This window comes from Hemiscyllium ocellatum, chromosome 17 (genome assembly GCF_020745735.1).
Source record: "Hemiscyllium ocellatum isolate sHemOce1 chromosome 17, sHemOce1.pat.X.cur, whole genome shotgun sequence".
Taxonomy (NCBI): domain Eukaryota; kingdom Metazoa; phylum Chordata; class Chondrichthyes; order Orectolobiformes; family Hemiscylliidae; genus Hemiscyllium; species Hemiscyllium ocellatum.
This window is the reverse complement of record NC_083417.1, coordinates 46,634,194-46,661,795: the sequence shown is the minus strand read 5'-3', so window position 1 is coordinate 46,661,795 and position 27,602 is coordinate 46,634,194. Positions and strand designations below refer to the sequence as shown.

Here is a 27,602-nt window from a genome sequence, read left to right as displayed (position 1 = left end):
GAGCGAGAGATCGCGCGAGAGACGGAACACTCAGGGGAGAGTGCGCGGGGGAGCGAGAGCGCGCGCGGGCGAGAAAGCGCGAGCATGGGGGAGAACGCAAGAGACAGCGCGCACGAGAGTGAGCGCAAGAGAGACCGCGCTACCGCGGGAGAGAATGCGAGAGACAGAGCGCTCGGGGGAAGAGTGCGTGGGGGAGAGCGAGAGATTGGCCCCGCGAGAGAGAGACTGCGCGCGCGCGGGAGCGGGAGAGAGCACAGCAGATAGTGCGCGCAAGAGAGAGCGCACACAAGAAAATTAGGCTAATAGGAAAGGTAAAAATAAAATGAAATTCCCCAATTTCCAACAGCTAAAATTCAAAAACGAGCAGCTTTCAAAACCAGAAACTTTAATTACTGCCAAGCAACATTTCTGGCCATATTAATTGTGTATTCTGTTTGAAATTGACAATCAATTTTCTGTGGTGAATTTAGTTCATACATTCTGTACAAACGCAACAATTTTACACAGTTGAAATGACGAAACAAGCAGCAGGATGTCATTTTTTGCTAAAGTGATGTTGAGATAGCATACCTCCATCATCAGTTTCTGGATTTCTCTGTTTCGCTACATATGTCTTGCTCACCTGAATTTGCTACAGCATTTGTTTATAAAGAACACTTATCTTTCCTGCTTAATAAGTCTGTAAATTTTGATCCATCATTTCTAGGTTATTCTACTGCTTCCACTCAGCACAACTGACTTGTGTTAGGTTGATAGGGTAGGTGGGAGGGTGGTTGTAGGGGCAGGCAGAAGAAACAGTGGGACAGTGGAGATTTCTAATTCTATTCTCCAATGGTGATAATGAGATATTAACAGTTTGTTACAAAGAAAACGTCTTGCAGTTACAAATTCATAAAACTGTTTTGCCATGTATAATAAAAGTGTCACCTTTTTGGCATTTCTTCTATTTATAACAGGTACACGTTCTTCTCCAGTCAGACTTTTGACATCTATTTTGTTAGGGTTTCTGCATCGATGTCTTTTTTGCTTTGGTCTATCAGCCAAAATTTCAGTTTTAACAATTTTCTGAAATAAATGCAAAGAGTTAAAAGCTATGAAATACTACTGTTGCAATGCGAGTCAAACATCTGAATGTCAAATGTCAGATTAAGGCATAGAAATATTGCAAATTGGTATAATCATACACTAGCATTACACAGTAGCTAAAATATATATCAAGCTCCGCACTGCACAATGTAGAACTGTATTAATTTGAAGCAATTAAGCATGGGGAGCACAGGGTCCCAGGTTCGATTCCAGCCTCGGGTGACTGTTTGTGTGGAATTTGCACATTCTCCCAGTGTCTGCGTGGGTTTCCTCCGGGTGCTCTGGTTTCTTCCCACATCACAAAGATGTGCAGGTCAAATGAATTGGCCAAGCTAAATTGCCCATAGTGTTAGGTACATTAGAGAGAGGGAAATGGGTCTTGGTGGGCTACTCTTCGGAGGGTCAATGTGGACTGGTTGGGCCAAAGGGCCTGTTTCCACACTGCAGGTAATCTAATCTAAATATCTGGTACTAGTGTTAGAAAAGTATAACTTCTTTCAGTGACAGTATATAAAGGTTCAAAAACATTCAGCTACCGCTTTTTATATATCTTATTCATCATAAGGAACCTTCCCACCTGCATTTCTGGACTGCACAGATTTACTTGCATTTCTATTTTTGCAAATGCTTACTGGAACGTGCGATGACACATCCGCCACATAGTCTGGATGCTCCTTGAGCCACTCTTCTAAATCCCTTCTTTTTGGAGCATCCTCTCCTGTGAGTCTTGTGCCATTTTTCACATTAATAACTGATACAGGACTATCAACATCAAGTTGCCCTTGAGATACACCGAGAGCTGCCTCTGCATTGGTTAACTCAACATTAGCCTGTGTAGAGAAACAGCTATAATAAGTGTGCAGAAATTTCCAATAGTTACTACAGTGTAGTTTATGATTATTACTAGAATGCTCTGCAGATTTCACTTCAGTGATTAGTTTGTTCAGAGAGACTTTTGGAATATTACCAATCAAGAAATTTTAAAATTTCTCAGTTATATCAGTTTGGGGATACAGAAGACTACAAAATACAACCTGAGTTGCGGAATTAATAAAGTTGCTGAATAGGCATGTAGCTGGCAAATACATTTTGATATAAATAAATGAAGAGCAGTTCAGTTTGGTAGGAAGATAGAGGGCATATTCTTTGCAGAAAATAGCACTAAAAACCATGGCAATGACCGAAAATTGCCACTTGGATCTCCCAATGCAGGCAAAATCCAACCTTTATGCTTGATGTAAATGATTTCTAGATTTAATTTTATTCTATGTACTGAGACACAGTGAAAAGTATTGTTTGGCATGTTATACAGACAAATCATATCACATATAAGGTCATCAGAGTAAAAGAATGCAGAATATAGTGTTACAGCCACAGAGGAATTGCAGAGAAAATGCAACTTAAGAGGTTTGTTCACATTTCTGATAACAGTGGGGAAGAAGCTGTTCTTGAACCTGTTAGTTGCTATTTTCAAAGTTTTGCACCTTTTGCCTTTCGGAAGAGGGTGGAAGAGAATATGACCAGGGTGGGAGAAAGGCCATACAGCAGGAAATACAGATGGAATCAATGGACGGGAGGCTGGTTGTGTGGTGGACTGAGCTGTGTTCATTAGTCTCTAATTTTTTGCAGATGCAGCCAGATCTGCATTCACTTAGAGACTGCAAGCTTGAGCAAGATGCGCTTAAAGTTAGTCTACACCTCTTAAAAGCCAAGACATATTTAGCAGTAGCAGAGGCTGGAACTGATAGTACAAAAGTGTGGCAGCTAGATGAACATTGAGTTTTGACGCAACACGTCAAAGAGATTTTGAGCGCCGCACCTGAAACATTTACCAATGTAAAAGGATGAGCCAATGCCTTCTACCAGCAAAATACTAGATTGTTTTTCACACAAACTCTCAGATAATTACACTAGCTGAGTGAAACCCCACAAACAGTATAATGACCTCATACAGAGGTCAATAAAGGAACCATTAAATGCGACTACCAAAGCAGCATCCGTAGACTCACTGCTCAAACCCTCCAACTCGACTATCAATAACTTTCATTATTCATGACTCAAACCTAACACTTGTGTCTCACTTACACACAGCACAGCTACAAGTCTCTCACATACCTCACAGCTTGCACACATTGTTGTTTATTTATCACTTGCAAAACAACATGGCATACGCAGGCAGCAAGTGTTAACTGGCATGAGATGGTAGGTTGCATGTTCTTACACCCAAAGATGAAGAGAGTGGGTACTATCATTTGGCATGATTGAGTCCATGGTCAATAGTAGAACTGAAATCTGAGGCTTACAGCATGTTCATAATTTAAATCTCTCATTCTTGTTCCTGTTTATCTTTCAGTCTCTCCTGATTCACAAACAGATGGTGCAAACCTCTAGTTTCCACCATCATTTCCTGCATCAGCACATACCTATCTATCTATCCCTGTGCAATTCTCTTCTCTGACATTCTTTTTTCAGCAAACCAAGAATTGCAAACTAGATGGAAAAAGTGGTGTGGTTACAGCAGCAAGATAATCTTGAGGAAGAACTAGCCACCTGCTCAGATACTGACAGTGTGTCATTTAAAGGATAGGATAAAGATGAGATCTGTAAATAGTGAGTAATGTTTCCATTAAGGTGTGCAACTATGCAGCAGCCGAGAAAGTACCAAACGAGCCTTGCTGTATGAAGAATAACACAAACAGGCAGCTGAGGCAAATAAATTTAACAAGACTACACAGAGCAACTAAATATTAAGGGGAACATAGCTATTACGATGCCAGACACAAATAATTAAAGCCCAATAATGGAACAAGGGTAATACAAAGTGACAGCTTACCGGACAGCAAGTTTGTAAGCATTCTTCCACTTCTCGTATGAGTGGAAACTGAGAAATATATACACTGAAATACATGGCACATTTGCAGGCATGTCAAAAAGCTTGCAGTCACTATCTGGAAACACAGAGGAGTCCAGAATCACTTGACATGGAATGCTGCAGACCGAAGCATCATGCCCGACGACGGACATTTCAACTGCTTCTTTTCTACTTGGCAGAAGTTATTCATGATCTGAGTTGTGCGCGAATAAATCTGACTGAATTTATTCAAGACCACCTTGCTGCTACTCAGGCTCACAACGCTACTAACAGACACCAGAGTCCTAAGTTGTGTGTGAAGTGTGCAATCCGTTTTCCAACAAGTACTAAGATTGCTGAGATGCTGTTCCTTAGAAGTGGCCAAAGTGTAAAGCCCTAACTACTTGTCCCCACAGGATAATCGTATTAGTTTTCTTACGACTACCACACAACCAGTGCCCTTGCTGTTGCCTGACAACCAGCTGGCCCAACTGCTGCCATCTATGCTAAGAAGGCACACTACAAAGCCAGAGGTTTTATTCTCAGCAGCACAAGGTCATCCTGAAAGCTGCAACTGCCATGTCTAACATTGATCATTTGTAGCCTTCTGTCAGTTATGCTGCAACCACTGGGGTAGCAATGTGAGACAGCACGAGGACAGACACTAAAAGAATATACAAGAGAGTGTTCAGTAGATTTATATATCAAGAAATATCAGATATTTTGTAATGAAGTTGGATTGGATTGTTGTGTTTTTACTTTGTGGCTACAAGGTTGCTGAGATGGTCTGTTACACAGGGGCGGTGCTGAATTAAGGAATGTTTAATGTTTAGTCTTATTGGATGACTCAGTTGCAGACAGCTCATCCAGAAAATGGATTTGACGGTTGTCTGTTCTCATGCTCAACTTCTTGTGCACTATATACCTGATAGTTAAGGCTGTGACCTCATGATAACAAGGATGTGCATGACTCTTAGTACATGTTCAGACTGCAGACCAGAGTAGTTCAGGCAACAGAAATGTTATTCAAAACATCAGAATGGTCTGCATGATCACAGTATATATGGCTTTAAATACATGTATGCTACATGTGGGTGTGTAGGCTGTGCACTGAATATTTGAATCAGTGATTGACTTGTTACTCATTAATTGCAGAATCCATGAGTGGAGTCCTTTTTGGCTGCAGTACATTTGAATTTAATTGTGGCATTCACAAAATTTTGCATGCACTAAGTGTCACCCTATACAACATGATCAACATTATTTGAGTGATGCCATGAATTTGCTCCATCTGGTTCTCTCTGGCAAAATAGAATGAAACTTATTCAACTCTACATGCATTCAAACCTTTGGTAATATCTGTAATTCAGCAATGGATAGCAAACTGGCAGATGGTGTAAATATTGTCTGTGACAGATAAGGGGTCCATTGGCAGAAGATGTTAAATCACCACAGTCACATTTAAATACTCTGATGTCATCCTCACCCTACTCACTGCCTATAATTCGGACAGTAGGAGTTGGCAGATTTCAGTGAATATCTCTCTGGTAAAGTGGAGGTGTCTTACACACATTTTCCACAGCTGATTTCTCCTTGCAAAACCTGGATGGATACAGTTCTCCTACTGAGAGGCTTTCTCCCAATCTCTCTTAGAGTAGCATGTCCTCCCTCCCCCGTGTTCGTTCATTCTCCCTCTGGTGCTGTAGTTCAAGGGGCATACAAATTACAATGACTATATTCAGGGTTCTGAAGAATCGTCATACGTTAATTGTTGTTTCTCTCTCCAAAAGATAACGCCAAAGCTGCCATGTTACACCAGCATTCTCTGGTGACTATGTCAGGGTGCAAGTGGTCTGAGAATCCAGAAAGTAACAGAAGGATTTTTTTGATGGATTTGAATGAAAAAGGGTCAAATGGGATGCATGGACATTCTGCTACAAATTTGTTATAATACTTGGAAATAATAAAGCTTTTCCAGGATATGTTTGTTAATTCTCTTGCTTGTTGAACCTTGTGCTGCCTTTCATGCAAATGTTTAATGGTATGGCTTTTGATTTTGACTAACTAATATCTAGCCTCAAAATTAAAAGCTGAGGGCAAACAAAAAGCCTACCTTCCCAAGTTGCTAAATGCTGTACCAGTGTTTGAATTCACAATGAATTTCAAATGTTAAGAACAAGTCTTGCCTTGAGACTAGGATGGCCTACTTGGCTCATTGCAACCCTTACTTCCATTGTTCTCTGCAGTTAGTGAATCCATGAAATTTATGACAATCATTACATCAATGTTTATAATTTTGTCACTGCTTGTTTTAATGGCTTGAGGTAGAAAGCATTAGTTATAGATATATGCCAGTCTTATTTTAACCCATATCTTCTTCAAAAAGGCATTAAATCTATTCTCGTTTCCCTTGACTTGTTTTCAAGAGCCCATACACTACTGGTATTCTTTCATGAGATGTACATATCACTGACAAGCCAGCATTTATTGTCCTAATCACTTTTGATGAGAGTGGCTTGGCTGGTCATTTCAGGGCTAAGACGAAATGTAACATTGTGGATCTAGAAATATCATTTCCTGCCCAACACAGAAACCATTAGAAGTGCCTTCTCAAAATAATGCCATATATTCATAATTCTTCAATTCTGAGGCAGTGTTTCAATTCCATACGCTGATAATCAATTGAATTTAAAATGTAACCAGCTATTGCAGTGGGATTTGAACCCATTTCCTAGGGGCCTCTGGATTATTAGTCCAGTGACATTAACACTAACACCTTTCCTCCCTCCTCTTTTACTGTGAAAGGCATTCAAAACACTCATGTACAACAACTTTGTAATTTCCTCAGCATCCATATCCACAAAAATGTACAGCTATTTCATAATTAAGAATTCATAATTCCTGGGAATCCAATAAAAAAAAATTGGACTAAAAATGCTCAGAGCATTAATTAATCACCGAAAAGAGTATCTGTGAACCTTGGTCTCTGCTTTAATCACTCATCAGAAGCAAATGTACCACTGAAGTAGCAAGGAAATATTTTAGTATTTTGATGTAATGAACTGAACATAGCTGCTTTGAACAATGTAACATTTTATAACAGGGCAAAAATAATGAAAGGGATCTATTCTGCTTGGCAAAGCATGACACTTGTTAGTATGAGTGCAAACATCAGTTACAACAATCACATAGAAATCCAATACCAAGATATTGCCTGAAATAAGGCAGAGCTAACGAGGCAATATAGGTAAATGAGATTATGCAAGAAAAAATAACTTTTACATCTTTTGATTTCACAGTGAATCTTCTTGACAGACATTATTCCTATAAATAACTCAATCATAATGTTGCAAAACACATGTAAACTTACAGGCTGTATTGATTTGCTTCGATTCATGAAGAGGATGTCCATTCCTTCCACATTTTTTTTCCGTCCTCTTCTCTTTTTAACAATTGGTTGGCCATCCAATAGGACCCCATTTGTACAGTGTCTTGAGATCTGCTGTGAAGTACCTGCTATTGCTGATTTGGGATCTGAGATGACTGTGGAGGTGTTGCTAGGCAAACTGGAATTGAATAATACCGACGGCGGCAAAGAGTTGGAGCTCCCAGCTCCCCGTAAAGATTTGGAAAGGTCCACAGCCAATTCCTGGCTGCTGTCAGAAGCAGAATACAAATCATGTAACCGTGCCATGTATTGTTGCTGATCCGAAGTTCCTTCTTCAGCCTCAAGTCCTCTTTTCTGACTGAGCCTTTGTTTCTGAAAAGTTAACTTCAATCCACCTTCCTATTAAAACAAATTTGAATATCAGAAAAATTATCTGATAGGTGTCCAATCTACCTTTCCTGCTGAAACTTTATCTGTCAAAATTTGGTGGTTGGAGGACATACTTCAACTGTATTTGGCTTAAAATATAAACACAATCACTCAAATATGTGCACACACAGACATAAACTACAAACATTTAGGCATTTTAAGTTTCAGAGGAGAATTAGACTGTGTTGCATGTTTAAAATGCCCAGTTGTAATTAGCAACCTGTTATAGGTTAAGTAAAAGTTTGTACCAATTAGTCATTATTTGAGATTCACACAATTAGTTTTTTTTTTGGACAACATTGTCCTTTGTCAAAATCTGGTACATCAACCTACCTACCATTCTTCATGTCTGAGTTCAGACAGAGTGCACAATTGGCTGACCTATGAAAAATAAGCTATAATAACATGATGAATTAATACATCATGATTTATGATAAACCCATTATAGGCTGAGGGGACAATCCTTGTTAAACTAATGAATACTTACATATTGAGACAATTGAACTCTTGATGTGCCTTTTCAGAATTTTAAAAAAGGAATGCTCCTTTAGCTTCTATATAACCTGCACCATTGGGGAACAGACATAAAGGACAACTCTGCAAGTGACCCATAACAGGGAGTGAGACAAGCCCAGACCAGTTCTTGTTTGAAGTAGGTGAGAAACTATTCATGTTTTTGATTGCTTGATATTATGGACACATCTTATGGGAAATAATATGTCATTTAGTTTCACCATATGCATAACTGTTTCACGCCATTACATCTTAAATAGAGTAATCCCAATGGAAAGGGTTGCCAAACTTGCAGAAATTTTAAAAAAAGATTAATTGTTTGGATATTAATGAAAACAATCCAGAAAAAAAAAGCATGAGCAATTAAGAAACGAGATGGGGCAAGAAAAGCTGACTGACTCACAGTTAAAATGATCTATTCAGATAACTAACAGTCTGCTAACTTTGCGATTGATATGAGAAAGCATGCAGACAATGTTGAGAATGGGCCATTTGGAGGTAGATTACACAATAAAGTGTTCTGTCCAGGGGTGGCAATCCTACTCCTGGAGCAAAGCTAAAAAAAAGGGAAAATGATAAATTATTCAGCTCACCACCTCATGCTAACAAACACATGCAAAGTTTTCAAATCTGATAAATCAAATCAAAGTAACTTTCATTTTTTGCCAACTTAATAAACAAAGTTTGAGGAATTTATATTTATTTACAATGTCATATAGTTACTTTACACTCAATTGCTAAGTTATCACAAAGACCAGGGGAGTAGTTTTACTAAAAAAACCTAGACTGGAGAATTTTAATAAAAACAAAATTGTAACTGAGATAAAAGGTTATTGTTCAAGACTTCCACCAATCCCAGAGGAAATAAATGTAGTTGTACTGTGAAAATCTATTGAAGAGTTTTAAAGTTAGAGAGCCTCATAAAAACCTTCTCAAATGCACTTATCTGTTCCACAGGTATTATGGTATTAAAATAATTATCAACGTGACTGCACACAACAAATGTTAATATCGGATTACATGTTGAAGTTGTCAGCTCAGCACTGTGTCAGATAGCCCAATATATACTGCTAGTTGTGACACAAGGCATAAAGCCAATCATGCTAATTTACTTCAAGTAGAAAAGAAAAGCAGACTATTTGCCTTAAAAAGCAGAGAATTAAAACCAAAAAAGCTCTTTCTGCATTTACTACAACATATCATGCTGTGCCATCAACCTTCAATCAAAACCATAAATTGTTCAATATTTGATAAGAATCCAGAGGTTCAAAGGCCTACATACAGCAATAAACCACAAAATGCAAAGCATTAGGTAAGCACTGTTGCTAGGAAAGCCTTCAGAATTGCAAAGGGTAAAGCAGAAATAAAGATTTCAAAATGCTGCGCATTACAAATACAGCTCACATCTAAATAAACGTACATTAAAATTAACAATGGTTATAAAGCACAAAGGAGTAATGTATATAAAGTGTGCGAAGGAAGTAGTTCAGAGTGAAAACGCTGCTCGCAGCCAGATGCGCAGTAGCATGCTGCACACTGCAAAGATCTGCAATTAGAATCAGATCTAACAGTAATAAAAAAGAACATACGTCATTGATTTTCACTGTAAACTCCTTTTCTCGCACATGCTTCTTCACCTTTGTGAACTGCGACAAGAGAGAATTATCTTCTTTAGCACCCTGGCTTCCCAATGTTACAGTAGCAGAATCACTGAAATTTCCCATGGCAGAAGGGCTATCCAGCAGTTTTGTTGTGTAAGAAGAGGTCACAGCGTTGTAATCATAACTTCTTCTTGAGGGAATCCAATTTCCTTTCAACACTGCATGGCATATACTATCAATTCTGTTGATCATGACACGATCCTACATTAAAAAGAAATGAGCCTTTAGAAATTTCTTGCAAATTCATTTCAATACTCTAAAATTATTTCCTCCTGGAAAATGTTTAGCCCATCAAGTTAGAAACTAAAGAATATGAAATTTACACCATTGCACTCTGTGCAAACTGGTAATGACTTAAATGATCCAAACTGAAGTTGTTGATTTCAGTTCATACCTTTGGCCAGCAGGAGGCAGCAAACCTATGCCTTTCTTGGAGGAAGGGACCATCAGGCTTTCCACTATCTGGCAGAAAGCTGTCTTGTGTCTCATCATGTGTGATGCTAAGAGATGCTACACTATCTTCATCGTAAGTTTTCAAGTGCTGTGGAGATTTGCCTTCAAAAGAAATGCAAATGATTTTATTAAACTATTATTTCAATATAGCACTAAAGGTTACATATCACAGTTCTTAATTCACACTTATAGACCAACTTAATTATGCAAACAAAGAGGATACGCAACTCAATTGCGGCTGATAATATTTATATTCAAATCAATCTGACCTTTATCCAATCCAAAAGAAAGATGTTTGAGCTCTGTTCAACTTAAATTTGGCATAAACAGGATTTAAATACTGCTATTTCCAGCTTTAGGAAGCTAAGGTGTCAGAAGTGGCACAATAGAAAATCTGTTTTTCATGCTCAACTGGATGCTTATTTGCTTGTGTGTTACAGTGGCATTGATCTTGTAGGTGTCAGTAATGAAATGTCCCAGTCTGACAGAGAATTGCTTTGTTGGCAAAGAAAAACATTAGACCACTGGTACCTTACATAACTGATAATGACACTGGATATCTTAAAACAGGAACATAGAATCAGGAGTGGTTATTCAGCCATTTGGGCCTGTTCTGATAATCTAGGCCATGGCTAATCATCTACACCAATGCCATATTTCTGCACTATCCTATACCCCTTTGATGTCATTAGTAACTATAAATCCATCAATCTGACTTAAATTTATTAAATGACAGCTTCCACAGGTCTTTAAGATAGAAAATTCCAAACATACCCACCCTTTGACTGAAGCAACTCCTCATGATAATTCTAAATGGCTTGACCTTTACTTGTGTCTCCTAGTTTCTAGAGGAAAACAGCCTTTTCTTGCACCTAAACAAGCTTTGTATTTTTCTATAAGATTACCTTCAATTTTTCTGGATTCCAGAGAATATAAATCCAATCTCGCTTCATGAGAAGAAATTCCACAATGCTAGGAATCAGTTTGGTGAACTTCCACTTCAGTCCCTCTTTGGCAAGTATACCTTCCTTTAGTTAAGGTGCCAGATATGCACACAATTCTCCAGGTGCAATCTTTGTAACTATCCCAGATAATAAAATCAAGCTATCTTTGCTCCAGCACTCAACTGCTCTACTGGTAAAAAGGTCAATATACTATTTGCTAGTATTTCCTAGCTTTCAGGTGACTTTTGAACAAAGGCATCTTGGTCCCTTTGGATATCGTACTTTCTAATCTCTCACCAGTTAAGAAACGCAGCTCTGTTCCTCTTACCAAAAAGAATAACCTCACCCTTACCTACATTATATTCTAGGAGAAAGTGAGGACTGCAGATGCTGGAGATCAGAGCTGAAAAATGTATTGCTGGAAAAGCGCAGCATAGTTGTCTTTGCTAATCTTTTCCTTTTTACATATCTACAGAAGCTTTTACAATCAGTTTTTATATTTCTTAGTAATTTAGTCACATTTTATTCTCATGATCAATTTGTTAGTTCACCTTTGCTGAATTGTCTGAATTCACAGACTTTTATCTGACAACTTTATAAGATTCTTCCTTTGATCTAATACAATTTTAACTCCCCTTGTTATCTATGGCGCTTTTGTTTTCCCAGTGAGTACTTTTGCTTTAAAGTAATGCATGCTTTTGCAAAGCAAGCATATTTTTAAACACTTAGCCATTGCTTGCCTACCAAACCTTTTAATGTATTTTCTCAATCCATCACAGCCATCTTTTTCCACAAACCTTGTAAAGTACTCTTGTTTCGATTTAAGTTCTGGAATTTCAGATTAAAATATACCCTTTTGAAACTTAATGGAAAATTCCGTTACACTGTAGTCATTTTTCTTTACAAGATTATTAATTAGCTCTTTCTCACTGAATACGACTAGATCTAACACATTGTGTCCTAGTTGTTTCCTCAGTGTATTGCTTCAGAAAATCATCGTGAACACATTCCAGAAATTCTGCTTCCACTGCTGTCATTAGACTTATTCAGTCTATTTATAAATTTAAATCACCCATTATTACTGCACCCCTTATTTCCTGATTCATAAATGCCCTGCATTACTACTGCGATTTGATAGCGTATACTATCAATACGACTCTCAACAACAATTGTTGTTTCTTGTCTTAGCTCCACCCAAATAGATTCTACATCCTAATAACAAAAGCAAAACATTGCTGGAAGTCTGAAACAAACACTGGAGAAATTCAGGTCTGGCAATATCTGTGGAGACAGAAACAGAGTCAACACTAAGTCAGGTATGACCCTTCTTCCGAACTGTTCAGCCACGTTCTCAAACAGACTCGTTACCACAGCCACATCCGCCCCCACCCCACTCCGGCCTATCACCCTCACCTTGACCTCCTTCCACCTATCCCACCTCCATCGCCCCTCCCCCAAGTCCCTCCTCCCTACTTTTTATCTTAGCCTGCTTGGCTACTCTCTCTCATTCCTGATGAAGGGCTTATGCTCGAAACGTCGAATTCTCTATTCCTGAGATGCTGCCTGGCCTGCTGTGCTTTGACCAGCAACACATTTGCAGTCAAGAACAGTCTTACCTGACTTGAAACTTGACTTTTTCTGGCATTCTTGATGTTTGTTTCAGATTTTACATTGTGTTCTTGTCAGATATCCTCTGTCCTTAATGTTCTGATCCTATCCCATATCTACCTTACCTTACAAATCTTCAACCAGACTTTAAACTATCTTGCCCCTTTTTCCTTTTTGCCTGTCCTTCCTCAATATCAAATATCTTTTAATATTCGGTTCCCAGGTTTGTAACCACACTTCTGGAACAGCAATGAAATTGCACTGGTTTATTTCAACATGTCCGATTAATTCACCTAGCTTGTTGCAAATTTTGCGTGTATTCAGATAGAGTGCTTTTAATTCTGCCTTAAATATACCACTGTTGTGTTTATTGACAATTACTTCTGCTCCTCTACACTTTCAATTACTACTTTTCTTCCTCCCATAATCAGTTTCATATTTCACTTATCAGAGTTCCCTCTGACTAACTAGTTAAAACTCCACCATCATCCACCCCCCGCCCCCCCCCCCCCCCCGCCCCCCCCCCCCCCCCCCCCCCCCCCCCCCCCCCCCCCCCCCCCCCCCCCCCCCCAACCCCCCCATTGCACTTGCAAATCTCCCTACAAGGATATTAGCCCAGTCCTTTTAAAGTGCAACCCGTCTTCCTTCTTCGGGTCCAATCTGCCTCAGAGCGAATCCCACAGAAGCAGAAATCTGTTCTTTCATGCTCATTCTTTCAAACCTCTTATTTCTAAACTCACTGGCATATGGTACAGACATGCTTTTTTTTAAAAATTACCTGCCTAGCTCTCTGAATTCTGCTTTCCAGGGCCTTATCCCACTTTCTACTCATACTGTGGTTGCAAATATTGCATTACTATTTAAAAATTCAACAGCAATATTTTCTTGTCAGAATGAAAACCATTTTTGGCTGCAGCTGCAGACAAAACTATCCATAATTTCCTGCATGATTCAGATCTGCTTCAGCACCTCAATATGGCAAGGATCTCAGGCAGCAATTATATTATTGCTCAGAATAAGGACAATATATAAGCTTAACTAATAGAGACTGCACCATGTATATTGCTCATATCATGTACATATCTGAATTTCTACTCAAAGCTCAGCTTGCTGAATGCATGATATCCATTGCTATTATATATAATTGTTATATAATTGCAATTGCTTCAGTTTTAAACTTACACCACATCTAGATAATAGTTCTGAACGACTACTGAAATCTTTACTCTAATGACAGCAGTTTTCTAGCTGCATTTTAAAGACACTTTTGTCATTTAGGTCAATGCCTGACTGAGCAGAGAGTTTCAATTTGAGTCACTTACAACCTGCCGTGGTTTGCTTATCATCACTGTCACTATCACTATCATCAGAAGAGGATGATGAAGACGAGGAGGAGGAGGAAGATGAAGAGGATGATGAGGACGAAGAGGATGACGACGACGAAGAGGAGGAGGAAGATGAGGATTGTGATGATGACGACGATGATGACGACGACGGTGAAGAAGAAGAAGAAGAATTGTCTGAATCAGAGTCTGAATCGGAACTCGAATCAGAACGTCCTCTGTTCGCTTTCCGTTTGTTGTGTACAGAGTTTGGTGTAAGTGGTTGAGTCCTTGCTGCAACCATACATCCATCTGGATCTGGGTCCAGTTTAATGCCAGTCTTCTTTTCTAATCTGTTTTGTAGCTGAAAACCACCCACAGAATTCCAGTGTTCTGATTTCACTTTATTTTTAACCTCAGCGCGCATTGCATCTTCATCATCAGATGACTGTTCCTTTTTTACAACTATTGTTCTTTCGCACTTTGCAGTTTCAGTCTCAGGTTGACTTTTTTTATCTTGCAGCTTAGCTGGTAAATTAAGAGGTGAGGCTGAAGATGGATACTGAGGGTGCAAGAGTGGTGTGGAGCTCCTAGATTGTGTAACTTTGTTCTGGCTGAAGTTTCTTTGAGCCATCATGAAGGAAAGCTCTGAATCACAGAAAATGTGATAATCAGTCTTGCTGACACCATGTTTGGCTGCTCCAGTGAGCAATTCCTTATCATGCTTTCCACTCTCCCACCACTCTGGCAGATCTGGGCCTGGTTGGCATAACTGTAACCGTTCATCAAGCTGAGGATGTCGAAGTACTTGTTCCCGCACTTTACGGAGCAGCTCAATTCGATATAATGTCCTGGAAGCACGCTCCTCCGTAATAGGCTGTATGAAAATGGGTGGATCAAGAAGCTCTAGAGTGGAAAAATGAAAAAGATTCTCTGCAAGTTAATTTTATTTTGAATTCTCGTATTTAATACAAAGCATAAACAAATTCAACAATTTGAGTTTAATTAGCAAATATTGTACTGTGCAGTTTATTTCAATTGTTCAGGGAATATGGGTGTCACTGACTGGGCTAGCATTTATTGCCCGTCACTAGTTGCTCTTGAGAAGGAAGTCGTGAGCTGCTTTTGTGAGCTAGCTTGCATGTGGTTTTTAAATTATGCCTTGCCCCGGCTTCTCATTTTATGCTATGTTGATTTATTAATTGAAAAAAGACTGTACTTTTTAAATTAATTGATAAAAGCTAATGCATGACTTTTCATGGCCTGAGGCTGAAGGTAGCAGATACAGTACAATAAATGGTTATTTCTCTGCAGATTCAGAGGTTTGCCTTTATTGTTGCTATTAGGTATGTCTTACTATCCTAATGCAATGATGTAAATTTTCAATAATCACCACAGTACAAGTAATGAGGTTCCATAATGTGAGGCTCAATGTAACAGTAATGATGCAAGATCTTTTCTTCAGAAATATTCCAAATTGAAAGCTAGTTTCAAATGGCAAGGATTAATGAGAAAGAACACACAGCACTAGCTAATGAGTTGCTTGTGTTAGTTGAGCATATACAGATGTTTAACTGATATTTGTGCAGGTTACTCTCTTTCCCATAAATAGAAAATTCTCCAAACCTCAACACATACCTAGCCCAATGTTAACAGCATGTGTTAACTAAGCCCCCATAAAACATAACACAGTCAGAATAACTGCATAAGTATTACTGGTCATTGAGACTGCTAGAAAGAAAGTGCCATGGTCATATGATAAGGAAACTCAAAAACAACATTCTCTATCTTTAATAAGTATAGCTATGCAGTAACTCAGTTATCTGTACCTTCTTTCTCTTTGGGTGGTAAACGGCAAACTCTTCGACACATAGCGATGAAAGCATAAAGGTATTTCTGTAGACTCTCATCTGTCTTTTTATTCAACCTGGCAATAGCCCGGAATTTAGTCCAATCAAATTTTTGCTTGTCTGGATCATATACGACACCAAAAGTAGACACAACTCTGTAAAAATCAGCCTCTTCTCGCCTAGTCCACCTAGTAGAAAAATGTTGGATTAGTTGCTTGATAGGACGCATTCTCAGTTTATCAAAGTACTTTTTGTCAATGAACCAGTTATCTCTCCAATAGCGTTTTTGCACTAAAACAAAAATGTAACATTTTGTGTCTTTTACTATATGAAAGGGAAACTCAAATCAAGCAAACTGCTGAATTTTAAGACTGACTCTCGAATACCACAATAAAAATGCATGCTCATTAATCTTATAAATCTTGGTTCTGGATGCCTTATGCAAACTAAGGTCACAGACAACTTTTGCCCAGTAAAGTTAACAGTTGTACCTCTAGGGCCCTAAGTGCCCTAGGACATCTTCTCTAGGCAGGGTTTTCACTCCTGAATACCAATGGTGAAATAACTGGAGAGTATCTGAATTTTTGTTGCCAATTTCCAACAATAGCTAAGTTGAGAAATTCATTATGTTCAAACATCAGAGAATCGTACAGACCAACTTGAGAGAAAATCTCACTATTTGTTTTCAAAGCAATTCTCCAACCTAATGGGTTTTCCACACACATACTGAAATTCTCTCATTACACTGCTGACCTTGAAGGACAGAATGCTTGGAGGACTGAACTACAATCTTACAGTCATAATCATAGAGATATAAAGCACAGAAACAGACCCTTCGGTCCAACTTGTCCATCTGTTTGTTATAGGGAAATTGCCATAATCAATATGAGAGATTGTCTAACTTACTTATGGCATTAAACTCCTTACTACTTGTGCATGCCAAAGCCGCAAATAACTTCACCAACATCTGTGGGTCCTCTTGTGATTGAAGAGTCTGATGTAGAAATCCACACAGATGTCCACAAATGATGATACTTGGGGAAACATTTATAACTGTGTTAGCTCTGCGCCTTTGTCTGGGCATATGGGATGTTGAAAATTTCGCACAGATGGTCCTCTAACTACACGGGTCCAAACTTCAGTGCCTGCTTCCACACAGCCACTCAGCTGCAGTTTTCACAAAAAAATGGCCTGCGATGCAGAGGTTTGTCCTTACATAGTTTGTACTAACCACTTTTATTATGTTTGCCTTGAGAAAGCTCCAGAAAGATGATTTGTTGGGAATTCTATATTCGGTGTGGGCTATACAGCCTGCCCACTTGAGTTGAATTTTCGGGAGGCCAGTATGAAAGATCTTGCTGTTTGTAATTTTACCTGGCATCAAATACATTGTAAACCTCGGATAGCTTTGGTAGAAATGTTTTGATGTCAGTATTGCAGATCTACATGGTCTAGTGAGTATGATTTTAATCATCAGCTTAGTTTCATGCTGTTTACAGACATGATTATGGAGTATATCATAAGCATGAATTCAAGATACATACATTGACATCTTTATTGTAAGTGCATTCCTAGTGACCAAGTAATGAATAATTTTCTATAATCTTGACACTGATGGTATCAATGATCATGTCTGGTGCTTCACAGGGTACACATGGCGGTGACTGAAATATAACTGGAATGGGAAACACTGATTTGGAGTGAAGTATTTTTGGCACCACTCAAGAATTTGCTACAGTTTGAATGTCTGACCTTGTGTGTGGACAATCATCATCAAACATAAACTCTGATTAATGACTCTATGGAGGCATACAGCTTGTAGAGCTTGAAAGGCATCCCTGAAAGAAACTCAGTATTGATGTATATAGGTATGACTGTGGTGGTTTCCTCAAACATTGCAAATGAGAGACTGAAGGGTTGATGAACAATAATACATTCTTGCTTTATGGCTGCTGGCTATAGGAAAGGTATTGGACATCTTGCCACAGGCACTATTACAACCAGGCCATCATCCAGGATTTTAACAAACTTTTTCTCCAAGCTAGGATGTCTGAACAACTGCCATCTTAATTACAGGTTACCATAAAGCCAGCTCTTAGAGTGCAAATCCTGAAGAGTGGGCCCTGTTATGAGCCCAATGGTCATGGTTCAACTTTGGGATTTGCCCGATAGCTTTAGTTTGCTGAACTTCATATTCTGGGGCTCAGAGTTGGTACTTACAAGTGAATATCTAAGGGAAGCAAACTTACTGATGTAGTACCAAGAAACAAATTGATACATAGTTGTGGCACCGACCTTTATAAACATTGAAGGCAGCAGGAAGAGCACTAGATCCCTATGGTTTAAAAAGACATGGCAAAAAGATATTGACATTGTGTAGGTTCCAATGTAAGTGATAAATTAATCAATTTCTGAACAAGCTTGCAGATTTTTTCAAAGTTTGTACAGCAAGATCTTTATTGAAGATTTTTTTGCTCATTATTGAGCATTCCAACTTTCCAGAACAGGAATCCTTAACATTATTGTCACCAAAGTGGTAAATGAGCTCAGTGAGAAAAATCACTTTGTTTTAAAGAACGTCGATTTTATAATTTGAAATGAAGGAGACATTTAAACAAAAAAAAACTTGAGAGAATGCTACTAATTTAGTAGCTCAATAATTACCTTTGTTGCTTCTCGATTTTAGCAGCCTCCTTGGCTTTTACAGTGTCAGCACAAAGTCGCCTTCTTCTATCTCCTTTAGTTTGGGCTTCCAGTTTAACCTGCTCTCTCTTGTTACTACGCTGATAAGCAGTTACAAGTCGACGCAGGCGCGTTGTTAAAGCTGATGCAGTTGGCCAATAGAGTAGATCACCTTCTCCCAGAGGGCAATCTAAGAAGAAGAGAGATATTTCATCTTTAAGCAAAATGTAATTCTTTAGATGATCTACATCTTCAAGTCTAGTTGCAATTAAAAGAAACCATTTCAAATCTTCATTCTCACCTGTAATTATTAGATCTCCTGGAGAAGATGCAGCATCCTAAAACAGAAAGGTTTCAGAAAAGTTTTGAGCTAGTTTATCAATTTAATAAATGGAGCAAGATCCGTAACACAGATGTTATTGATCTGTGCCAAACTAATTTTTAGATTATAATTACATTAAAAATTGATTTTGCTCAGGAAAACAAAATAGCATTTATGATACATAGAATTAAATAAAATTGCTCACCTCCATTTCATCCTTGAATAATGGCTGAGTTGGTTTATATTCTGGATCTTCACCATCCCTGTTGGAATACCAGAAAGTAATTAGGATACAATTATCAATTAATAACTTTTTTTGTTTTTCAAGTATGTGGTACAGAAAAGTAAGTTAAACTTGTCAAAAACTATTTTCTAATTGCCTCTCTGGTGCTCTCTGCATCAAGACTGCCAGTGAACAGTTACAAGGCATAGAGGGCAGGGGTGAACAAACTGCCTGGACCCACAATCAGTGGCATAAATATAGGCTGTAGAGGACACTAGTTAGGCTACTATTGGAATATTGCAGGCAATTCTCATCTCCCTGCTGTAAGAAGGATGTTATGAAACTTGAAAGGGTTCAGAAAAGATTTACAAGGCTGTTGTCAGGGTTGGATGGCTTGAGCTATAGAGAGAGGCTGAATCGACAGGGGCTATTCTTCATGGAATGTCAGAGGTCGAGGGGTGACCTCATAGAGGTTGATAAAATCATGTGGGACATGGATAGGGTAAACAGACAAAGTCTTTTCCTGGGGTAGGGGAGTCCAAAACTAGCAGGCATAGGTTTAAGGGAAGAGGAGAAAGATTTAAGAGAGACATAAGGGACAACTTTTTCCACACAGAGGGTGGTGTATGTACGAAATGAGCTGCCAGAATAATTACAACATTTAAAAAGCATCTGAATAGGTATATGAATCAGAAGAGTTTAGAGGGATATGGACCAAACGCTGAAAAATGGGACTATATTTATTTAGGATATCAGGTTGGTATGGATGAATTCAATTGAAGGGTCTGTTTCCGTGCTGTATATCTCTCTGACTTAGAAGGGGGATATGGTGCTGCTGTCAGAATTTAGGGAGCTTGATTGGATTTAACAAGCAGGCCCTCAAAAGTAATAATCTCCTGATTCTGCCCAGTGTCATGTGCAAGTGAATATAGAAAGAGAACATGCCAGATCAAAGTGTGCATGGAAATACAACACAGGAGGGAAAGTTTTCATTTCTTGGGACATTGGGACTGACACTGAGGAAGATAGGACCTGTTCAAGTTGGCAGCTTGCACTTTAACAGAAACAGGACTGAATTCCTTGCAGGGTATTTTGCTAGTGCCATTGGAAAGAGTTTAAATTAACTTGATAGGAGAGTGAGCATCAAGAGACTAAGTCAGAGAAGAATATCATGGCGTATAAAATACTGAGAGAGATAGATAGCACTAGAATAGGGAATAGTTTGTAAATAGGTGGAGTCAGAAAAAAGGCAAAAGTCATAAAAGTCTAAATCATGGCAACTGTTTAATTTTGTGCAGCGAGAGTAAGTAAATAACAACTGTAAATTGGATAAGTGGCTTGTAAGTACAGATTGCTGAGTGAAAATATAATGTATAGCTATTACAGATACCTGTCTTAAAGCAAGGCAGGACTAAGTATATAAAAATTCCTGGATATATGTGTTTAGAGAGATTGGAATAAATGGGATCAATCAAGGCAAATATTGCAGTGCTGGAGAAAGAGGATGTTTCAGAGGGGCCAAGGGAAGAACTGATTTGGTTAGAGTTAAGGAACAAGAAAGGTATAATTATATTGCTTATGCAGTCTATCGGCTACCAACTAATGGAAAGGATCTGGAGGAACAAACTTACAAGATATTACAGAGTTGCCAAGATGATAGCATAATTACAAGGACCCTAAATTAGATTAAATTCCCTACAGTATGGAAACAGACACTTCGGCCCAACAAATCTACACTGATCTTCTGAAGAGTAACCTATCCAGACCCAGTCCCCTAGGAGAAAGTGGGGGCTGCAGATGCTGGAGTACCAGAGTTGAAATGTGTGGTGCTGGAAAAACACAGCAGGCCAGGCAGCATCTGAGGAGCAGGAGAAATCGACGTTTCGGGCATAAGCCCTTCTTCAGGAATGAGGCTGGTGTGCCAAGCAGGCTGAGATAAAAGGTAAAGGGAGGGAGGGGAGAAAGGGAGGGAATTTGGGGTGGGGGGCGCGCTAGGAATACGATAGGTGGAAGGAGGTGAGGGTGAAAGTGGAGGCGCAGAGGTCGGGAAGAAGATTGCGGGTCAAGAGGACGGTGCTGAATCCGAGGGTTGGGACTGAGATAAGGTTGGGGGAGGGGAAATGAGCAAGCTGGAGAAATCTACATTCATCCCGTGTGGTTGAAGGGTTCCGAGGCGGAAGATGAGGCGCTCTTCCTCCAAGGGCCGTGTGGCCAGGGTCTGGCGATGGAGGAGGCCAAAGACCTGCATGTCATTGGTGGAGCTAAAGTGTTCAGCCACAGGGCGGTTGGGTTGGTTGGTGTGGGTGTCCCAGAGGTGTTCCCTGAAACGTTCCGCAAGTAGGCGGCCTGTCTCCCCAATGTAGAGGAGACCACATCGAGTGCAGTGGATACAGTAAATGATGTGTGTGGAGGTGCAGGTGAATTTGCGACGGATATAGAAGGATCCATTGGGGCCTTGGAGGGAGGTGGGGGGGGGGGGGGGGGGGGGAAGGAGGTGTGGGTGCAAGTTTTGCACTTCTTGCGGTTGCAGGGGAAGGTGCCGGAAGTGGAGGTTGGGTTGGTGGGCGGGTGTGGACCTGAGGAGGGAGTCGCAGAGGGAGTGGTCTCTCCTGAATGCTGATAGGGGTGGAGAGGGAAATATATCCGTAGTGGTGGGGTCTGTCAGTAGGTGGCGGAAATGACGGAGGATGATACGATGTATCTGGAGGTTGGTGGGGTGGAAGGTGAGGACCAGTGGGTTTCTGTCCTGGTGGCGATTGGAGGGGCGGTGTTCAAGGGCAGAGGTGCGGTAGGTGGAGGAGATGCGGAGGAGAGCGTCATTGACCCCTACCCTATATTTACCCATGACTAATGCACGTAACATTATGGGCAATTTAGCATGGCCAACTCACCTGACCTGGACATCTTTTTTGGATTGTGGGATGAAACTGGAGCACTCGGAGGAAACTCATGCAGACACTGGGAGAATGTGCAAACTCAACACAGACAGTCGCCCGAGGCACGAATCAAAACCGAGTGCCTGATGCTATGAGGCAGCAGTGCTAATCACTGAGTCACAGTGCCGTCCAAATTATCTATAAATTGCCTGGAATTGCAGGGAAGTAAAAGAAAGGAAGGAGCAAGGGCTAATAGTGCGTGTTCAGCAAAGTTTTCTGCAGTATGTTTCTAATCTATTGAGGAGAAACTACTAGATCTGGTTATTGAGAGTGGGGTGGACACTTCGATCACGTGAGTAAAATATTTAGGGGAGAGCACTCATTGTATCATAAGTTTTAAGGCAACTATAGAAAAGGATATTAAAGAAAGAATAATAGTGTGGAAACTGTAGATGTACTGGCCCTATATTTTCAGTCTTCCTTCGACTCTGCATGTGTCAGAGGACAGGAGAATTGCAAATGTTGCACCCTTATTCAAAAAAGGTTGTAAAACCCAAGTTTAAATTTAATATTAAAGTTTAATTTTTCTATTTGGGAAATTTCTCGAAACACATGAACAAATGTGAGTTATTCTGAGGCAAGTCACCAAGGACCTCCTAAGGGATAATTAAATTTAACTAATCTGAGGTGGTAGCAACATGGAAGTAGAATTTGCTGAGTGACAGGAACCAGACAGTAGTGGCCACTGAATGCTTTTCAGGCTCTCAGATTTGTAGCGCAGCACCTCAGGGGTCAGTGTTGCCCTTCCTGGTGTACATTAACTACATAAATGTGGGGGTACAAAGCACAATCTTAAAATGTGATGAAGATATAAACTTTGGAAGCATTGTAAACAGTGAGGATTGTCTGGAACTCCAAAAATATACGCAGATGAAATTCAAGATGGAGAAATGTCAGGTGATTAATTTGGGAGGAAGAACATGGAGAGACAAAACAAAAGATACAAATCTAAAGGGGGTACAAGAGCAGAAGCACTTGATGCATATGTGCAAAAGTCATTCAAATGTATAGAATATGGTGAGAGCAGAAGTAGTCAAGCATACAGACCTTAGGCTTTATTGACAATGGCATGGTGTACATGAGCTGGGACGTAACACTCAATTTGCATAAGGCACTAGTTGGGTCTCAGCTGGAGTGTTATTTTCCACAGCAAGGATTGATAATCCAGGTAGCAATATTGACTGCCTGGTACAAAAGGTTCAGGATATCTGTTTAGGGTTAGAGGGGAACGTGCAATGAGAGGGGGTAGGATCCAGTCATTGTATTCTAGTAGACAGCTCCTGTCATAGGCAGTCAAAGAAGGCAGCTCTGCATAGTCGGCATGGTGAGCTAGATAGCAAATTAAGAAATAGAACCTCAAAAGGTCATAATTTCTGGAGTACGACCTAAGCCAGTTGCAAACAGACAGAATGAAAATCAGATGAGAGCGATGACTGTATAACTCAAAGACTGTTGTTGGAGAAGTGTATTCCAGGTCATGGAAAGTATGGTACTGGGAAAGTGGGACCTGTACCAATGGGACAACTTCCAACTAAACTGTGCTGAAGCTGATGTTTTTACAAACTGTGCAATTGGAAAAGGAGAGAGAATTTTGAACATAACAGTGGGTCAAGGGATCAAATGTAGAAACGTGATAAATTAAGGAGTAGAGTTAAGACCAAAAAGAAAAATCTTAAAATGGAAACTGATAAACAGACCATTACAGAACGAGATAGAGTACAAATCTATAAGTAAACCCCAAAAGATAAGCACAGAATTTACAAAAAGAGTAAAAGGATAAAACTAAAGCTCTTGAATCTGAATGCATATAACTAGGAGAAAGTGAGGACCGAAGGTGCTGGAGATCAGAGTCAAGAGTGTGGTTCTAGAAAAGCACAGCAGGCCAGGCAGCATCTTAGGAGCAGGAGAATCGACATTTCGGATATGAACCCTTCATCAGGAACATCATGCCCGAATTGTCGATTCACCTGCTCCTCAGATGCTGCCTGACCTGCTGTGCTTTTCCAGCACCACACTCTTGATTCTGAATGCACATAACATTTGAAATGAAACAGATGAACTGAGTGAGCAAGTTGAAATTACTGCTACTGCTCTTCAAATGGATGTTACATATGATCTGTTAGCCATTATAGGGCCATGGCTGCAGGCTGACATGGAAAGGAACCTGAATCTTGAAGCGATTTAGGAAAAAAGCAGGAAACCACGACAAGTTGGAGGTGTAGTTCTGTTAATTAAATTGTGCTATTAGCACAATAGAGAAGAGTGACCTAAGTTCAGGAAACCAAGACATCAAGACAGTTTTGTTGGAGAACTGATGAAAGTAAGGCATCACTTATGTACAGATCCCTAAATGTAACTCTGTAGCATGGTACAGCATAAATGGAAGAAATAATGAGAGTTTGCCAAAAGGAAGTGACAATTATCATGGGAGATTTTAATCTACATATTGACTGGAAAAGTCAAATGTGTAAAGGTAACCTATAGGAAGAGTTAATAAAATGTTTTTGGGATAGTTGCTTCCAACAGCATAATATGGAGCAGGCTAGAGAACAGACTGTACAAGACCGACTACTGTATAATGTCACAGGATTAATGACTGTCCTTTTGGTAAAAGCACATCTAGGTAGCACAACCATAATGTCATTGAATGTAGCATTCAGTTTGAGGAAGGGGCAAGTGGTTTCAATATCTTTTTAAACATTTAACAAGAGGAATTATAAGAGCATGAAAGCAGAGCTGACTAAAGTGAATTAGCAAGTTAGGATACAGAGTAAGTCAATATAGATGCAATGGCAGATGTTTAATGGGATACTTTATATTCAGTGAACGTATCCAATACATTCCAGCAAAATTCCAACAAATGGACACACCGTATGTAGTTAACTAGAAATGTTAAGCTTAGTACCAAACTTAAGAAAAGCATATAATTATGCAAAAATAGGTGACACATCAGCAGATTGGACACAGTATTTTTAAAAAAGTAAAGGTTTACGAAAAATTGAGAGAAAAATTAACGTATGAGAGAAAACTATGCATGAATATTAAAAACAGATACTGAGTTACTTTATTAATGTTTTCTAATAAAAATAAAGTAAGTGCTGGTCCTGTAGAAAGTGAGACTCAAAAATTGATAACGGAAAATATGGAAGATGAACAAACAAGTACTTGGCATCAGTCTTCACTATAGAAATTACAAATAACATCAGTAATAAATCAAGAAATAGAAGAGGAGGAACAACTCAGGAAAATCCTTGAGAAAGGATATGAAGTCACTGGAGGGGTGGGGAAGGGGTACATGAGGTTTACAAGAATGGCATGAGGGATGAGGAACTTCAGTTATGAAGGCAGTTTGGAGGAGTCGTTGGGAGTTTTTCCTAGAAGAGGACAAGGCTGACTGATTATCCAAAATCATGGGCAGTCTGGCTAGAGCAGGTAAGGGGCAAACCATTCACTTTTTTAAAAGAAAGAAAGAGAGGGCATTGATTTAAAGTAATTAGTAAAAGACGACTGGGTGATATGAGAATAAACTTTTCTTACACAACCAGTAATTAGGATGTGAAATGCATTGTCTGGAAGCATGTTGGAGTCAGGATCAATAATGGCATTTATTTGGGCACTGGACGATTATCTGGACAAAGATAATGTGTAAGGGTATGCAAGTCATGAGTGTGGTCCGAGAAAATCTCAAATTTGGCAGCATCTGAGGAGCAGGAGAACTTGTGTTTCCTTCATCATGAATGAGGCTTGTCGGCTGGGGGGCTGAGAGATAAATGGCAAGGGGTTGGGGGGTGGTGGTGGTGGTGGTGGTGGTGGGGGGGGGAAGGTATCTTAGAACATAATAGATAGATGAAGGTGAGAGTGATGGCGATAGGTCGGAGAAGAGGGTGGAGCGCATAGATGGGAAAGGTGATGTTAGCACAATTGGCTGAATGGCTTCCTACTGTGTTGCAGACTTCTGGGAACTATTCCCACTTTTGAAAGGGTCAAGAAAAGAAGGTACAGATTTAAAGTAATTGACAAAAGAAGCAAAAAAGTGATATGAGAGAAAGTTCCCTCACACAGAAACTGGTTGGGTTTTGGAAATGAACTGCCTGAAAGTGTATTGAGTAAGAGATTAAGTCAAGACATTCAAAAGGGAGATCGCCTGTTCCTTGATAAGAAAGAATGTGTGGGGTTACATGGAGATGATAAGAAAATGACAATGAATTCTCATCTGTAGAGGCCATGTAGACACAATGGGCCAAATGGCCTCTTACTGTGCTTAATTCTGTGATTCCGTGACACAGATTGTAACCCCATATTTTCTCACTCGCTTATAGGTCACTCATTACTGTTCTTTATTATCCAGGCAGAACATTGTACATGTGTTATTAATTTACCAGCACAGTTAATTTCACTCCATGATCAGTCAACATTAGATATGATTCAAAGGATTAAGCAAAATTTAGCATTTCCCCACAAACATGGAATACCTTCCTTCATAATGTCAGTTCATTAAATCATGCATTCAAAAACTAATTATACGCATTCAACAGAGGCAAGTGAATTTTAAAACAAAGCATCCCTGAGATTAAGGGGGCGGGAAAGAGAGAGAAGTAACGTTTTAAAATAATTTTAAACATTTCACCATGTTGACTGAGAATAACCATACCCCTCTGCACCGTCTGCAAAAGTATCATTGCCCCTCTGCTCTGCAGCAATGGCTTTCTCATCAGGTTTGCCAACTCTTTCTAAGAAACAGAGTGCAGGGTCATTTCTCATTGTATTATACTTTTCATAACCTGTGAATTGTATGAAAAAAGATTCATCAGGGAATAATAACAAATAATAACAATATTGCACCATCAATATATACATTAATCCTGTTTCAAAACTGCAAATGTTCACCGTTATAATATGGAAATAATTTTGTTTTCAACTTTATAACCTCTAGCCAATTCTCCAAGTTGACATTGTGTTATATGAAAAATGCATTGCCCAATATTGATTTTTTTTTTAGTTTTCCTTTACATCTTCAAAATGAATTCAACTGGTTGAGTGCAAGGACACAATTGAAAAGTTATCTCAAAAAGCTCTTAGATCTAGGTATTTATGGAAGCCAGTATATTATGCAATAGGTCATTACCAAACAATGAAACCATAATGAAAGTTTTCACAACTACTTAATGTGAATAAATGCCTTTTGGAAATATAGTGACATGCTCCAGTTAACAAGTGGTTATGGAAGTTTAGTTATTATGCACTGACTAGCAACCCAAATCTTGAGGGTCTAAATTTCACCATGAAATTGTGTTAGTTCTATGTTTTTGAGTTAAATTAAGTCTAATAACGTAT

At 39.3% G+C, this 27,602-nt stretch overlaps 1 protein-coding gene across 3 annotated transcripts in view; it reads right to left on the bottom strand.

Annotated features, from left to right (window-relative positions):
• The window catches only part of chd9 (chromodomain helicase DNA binding protein 9), a 250,190-nt gene that overhangs the window by 13,300 nt on the left and 209,288 nt on the right, over window positions 1-27,602 (bottom strand). Inside the window, exons 26-36 of one of the 3 annotated variants that reach the window (XM_060838131.1) lie at window positions 26,920-27,049; window positions 19,315-19,372; window positions 19,089-19,125; window positions 18,770-18,977; window positions 16,085-16,293; window positions 14,256-15,161; window positions 10,323-10,483; window positions 9,857-10,129; window positions 7,308-7,724; window positions 1,719-1,916; window positions 928-1,065 (exon numbers count right to left, since the gene is read on the bottom strand). In XM_060838131.1, coding sequence (XP_060694114.1) covers window positions 928-1,065; window positions 1,719-1,916; window positions 7,308-7,724; window positions 9,857-10,129; window positions 10,323-10,483; window positions 14,256-15,161; window positions 16,085-16,293; window positions 18,770-18,977; window positions 19,089-19,125; window positions 19,315-19,372; window positions 26,920-27,049 — 2,735 coding nt within the window. The remainder of the gene's footprint in view (window positions 1-927; window positions 1,066-1,718; window positions 1,917-7,307; window positions 7,725-9,856; window positions 10,130-10,322; window positions 10,484-14,255; window positions 15,162-16,084; window positions 16,294-18,769; window positions 18,978-19,088; window positions 19,126-19,314; window positions 19,373-26,919; window positions 27,050-27,602) is intronic. The other 2 variants (XM_060838132.1, XM_060838133.1) reach the window with 2 other exon arrangements.